The sequence below is a fragment of the Fulmarus glacialis genome, unplaced genomic scaffold, assembly GCF_000690835.1.
Source record: "Fulmarus glacialis isolate BGI_N327 unplaced genomic scaffold, ASM69083v1 scaffold12787, whole genome shotgun sequence".
NCBI lineage: Eukaryota > Metazoa > Chordata > Aves > Procellariiformes > Procellariidae > Fulmarus > Fulmarus glacialis.
In genome coordinates, this window is record NW_009222659.1 from 1,952 (window position 1) to 5,749 (window position 3,798).

The window sequence follows — 3,798 nt, forward strand, 5'->3', positions numbered from 1 at the left end:
AAGAGTTTCTTACAGTTTGATTAACAAAGATCTGGAGTAGCAATGGCAGCACTGCTTCATTTTGGTGCCACACAAATGGTCTTTCAAAAATGTGTTCAAAATGTACACATTTTGTTAGCCTGTTCAAACCCCATCAAGGCCAAAGAGATCTGTCAACCTTACGGAATACACACGTAAGTCTCAAAAATCTACTTTATCTGTTCTGAATGATGACACACAAAGAGACCAAAGAAGTAAAATTTTCATGTGTGGAGATTAAAGGGGGTCGCCTTTTTAACTTTTCCAATTTAATAACAGATTTAAAGAGCCCCCGTAACAGCCAAATTAAGCCATAAACATAAAACACTTGTGTTCTAAAGATTTGTTTTCCTTTTGAAATATTTACAACATGTATCTGAAGAGGGAAGGGGAAGAGAAAGTTACTCACAGCAGTTGACAGCCGAGATGCCAAGGTCATTTCCAAATTTCCTTTCAGACCAAGAAGTGCAGGAACCAAGATAAAAACTTCAGTAACATTCTTGAACACATCCCAGTGCTATTTAAAGGATACAGTGGGAAAAATTCAATTGAAAAATTCTCTCTCTGCAAAGTATTCAAAAAATTCTGTAACTCATAACATAAGCCTCTAAAAAAATCAATATTTTTATATTAGACCTACAAGTTTAAAGCCAGAACTGTTATCTATCTAGATAAAATAGATTTATGACTGCATACTACTACTTCAAAGATGAGAATACTAAAAGTAAGAGATATAAAACTTGGCCTTAAAACAAACCTAGTTAAAAAAAGATGTCATTAATTTGAAGGGTTTTTTTTTTTTATGACTTTAAAATAGTACCAGGTGCTATGACTGCTCTCGAATTCTGCTCTTAATTTACAATAATATTTTCATCTTTTCCCTTCCAACTGTGTAGAAATCTCACATAAAAACAGCGAGGAATTAGTTGTCAAATGGACAGGGCCTGTAAATGAAAAAAGCTTCTTTTAATTCTTTTACTTCTAAGTGTGAAATTTAGAAGAGTGCAGTTTTCCAAAACCCAGATTTTATAAGGCAAAGACAAACTCTCCCATAATCTTTTGTGTGTGCTGAGTTCTCAGCACAGAAATGCTGTGCTACTTTATCTGTCAATCCATGTATTGAATTTGTAATCATCACCTTTAACTAAATTAAAATAACAAAATTGTAAATTGTCTTTTTATTCAGGGATTTGCAATGATTTAAACTATTAATTTTAAAAATGATTCAATTCTCAAATGTAAACAAGATCTGAGAATTTCCTATATGTGAAGTTACATATGTATTTACTACTGGGAAAGAATAGCCATGAAATGTTTGTAAAAAAACAAGCTTAGAATGCTTTGCTGTCTTCAAGTTTTCATTTTCAAAACACGTTCTGTCACATTTCAATATCCTGCTGATATCACATTTATTTCATAGGAAACTGTTACTTTTAACTCCACTGAAATGCTGATGACATTTACAACTGCGTTAAGCTAGAAACCAGTCCTAAAAGTATTCCATGTCAGTAGGGTTTTAGGATATAATACTCCAAAAAGGTTTTAAAAATATTATTAAACTTAAATCTTAAAATTCAGAGAATTTTATCTTAATCCTGAATAACTACCATCAGTTAAGTCTGCAATCACAAACCAAGATAATCTGGCTTCTCTGGACCTAATACAATTATATTTCAAGGTGGACATGACTTCGCAGCCCTGTTCACAGTACTCACGTTTGTAATTCTGAGTGTTCAGTTTACCTAATGTTATATAAAAAAGTCACTTACATACACCTGAATATTCAAAAAAGCTCTCAATCACTTCATATGATTTTCATATAACATATGAATGTAATGCACATTTTCGTATACCATATGCATCATCATGGACCAAATCTACAAAGTATTTCAGAAATTGCATAGACTTGGAGCATACAAGGAGATGAGATAATGCAATAAATTCTTCTAATCTTTTTAAACTCCTGTGTATTGCGACATCACGGTTAACTACAACTTGCACTTGACTACGTACACATTTACTAGTGTCAACAGAATTTTGCATCATTACTGTGTTTCTATCCTTAGTTAAAGCAGAAGGTAACAGTTTTATTCACCAGCTCATTGTGGCTAAGTGACAACACTTAGCAAGACTTGAATGACTCCAAATTAAACACTGGAACTGTTTAAGATGAGGTTTGGGGGAAAGGAGTTCATAGTAGCAGAACCATACACAGACCTAATTACTCCTCAATATTGTAAACATCTACAATATCACGTTAGAATTATAAACGCCACAGACTACCTGTTAAAAAAAAAAAATCTTCCAAAGCAAATACCAACCTGCACAATATCCAAAACCATGCCAGCAGAAACTGTTCCAAATCCTGCTAGCAAAAAAGGAACAAGTATCTGTAATGCCATAATACTACTAGATTCTTTGGGTTGTTTTCTGCTCCCTTCCACAATGATATCTTCATTACTGTCACTAGATAGGTTGTCTTCCTGCAACATGGCATCTGTTTCTGAAGTGTCCATACCATCACAGTAATTATAACTGGTAAAATCATCATATTTAGGGCTACAGCTAGATGGGCTGTGTCCATTACTACCATGAAAACTTGGTTCTGAGAAGTGATGGTACTCTGTGCGTTGTTCAGACTTAACATTAAAATTGTGTCCTGCCTGTTGTAATCCATCTTGCCAGACACCATTCACTTTTTTGTGTCTTTCATCCTGGTTTATTTGGTAAACAACAGGAACCATACTCAAAAGCAGTCTCAAAAATTTATCGGACTGAATTGTATTAAGATTTATGGTCCAGTTTACAAAACCTTCTCTGTCATGAACTTTGCTATTTGTTCTGGAGATTGTAGATCTGCCTTTACAGTTAGTCATAGTGCTACAGAAGTACAGGTTGAAAAGCACTTTGTTCTTCAGACGTCAGTGAAGAAATCTTGTAGATGAGTCATCAAGTGCCACACTCGATGATTTTAAAACAGATAAACCAAAATGATCCTTTTTTGCATGCAAAAATGTTTTTTCATTGATCTCAGATCTTCAACAATTCCATAAGCAAGACTGGATCTGCAAAAAAGTAAAAAGTATATATTCAAGCTTTAAAATAAATCTACAGAAGACACAAGATACTGGTTTAAATTTTCAGATCACCCCGTATCTTTCCAAAGCAAGTATTTGTAGAAATGCCAATCTCCTCCAACATTCAACTGCCTAAGTTGAAAGAAATTAGAAGGTAAAAAGGGAAAGTTGGTGGGTGAGGAAGTTTCACAAATCGGGGTACTTTCCAGTGAAAGAAAGAGACAGCAACGTGGACTGTAAGTGAATTGGTGAGGGCCTAGCTTTTGCCTTTTTAAAGCCCAAAAAGTCAAAATCTTCAGGCAGATACTGTCTGTAGCCCTAGATTTCCAGTAGCCTTGAGAGCAGTAGGTCCCCAGAGAAACGTCCTTCTGCAAGGTGCAAGGGTATGGACAAATGGAACCCACATGATGCACTGTGGGGCCACTGTTGTTCCTCCCACTTTATGCTAATGGAAAGGAGCACGGAAAAAACAGGGAAAAAAACCCCTAACTTTCAAAACACTATCAGAGGTGGCAAGCCGGAAGCAATATTCTGGGTAGCAAAGGCCTTATGTGTTGACGGTCCCTACCCTCCATCCCTTTAAAAAGATGACAAACCGATATTGGTATGTACGATTCAAAAGCATGCTATTTTAAAATCACAGTAACTGAATTTTCTCTGAAGCAAGCATACAAATTGTGTTAAATATAAAGACCTCCTGTAT

The 3,798-nt window shown here is 35.1% G+C and overlaps 1 protein-coding gene across 1 annotated transcript; it reads right to left on the reverse strand.

Moving 5' to 3' along the window:
• Nucleotides 1-427: 427 nt before the first annotated feature.
• LOC104079481 (solute carrier family 41 member 2-like) lies at nt 428-3,039 on the reverse strand (the record flags this gene model as incomplete). Its single annotated transcript, XM_009581531.1, has 2 exons — nt 2,340-3,039; nt 428-535 (listed from the first exon to the last, which is right to left on the reverse strand). Coding segments are annotated over exons 1-2 (663 nt in total), but the record flags the coding sequence as incomplete, so codon positions are not given.
• Nucleotides 3,040-3,798: the final 759 nt, after the last annotated feature.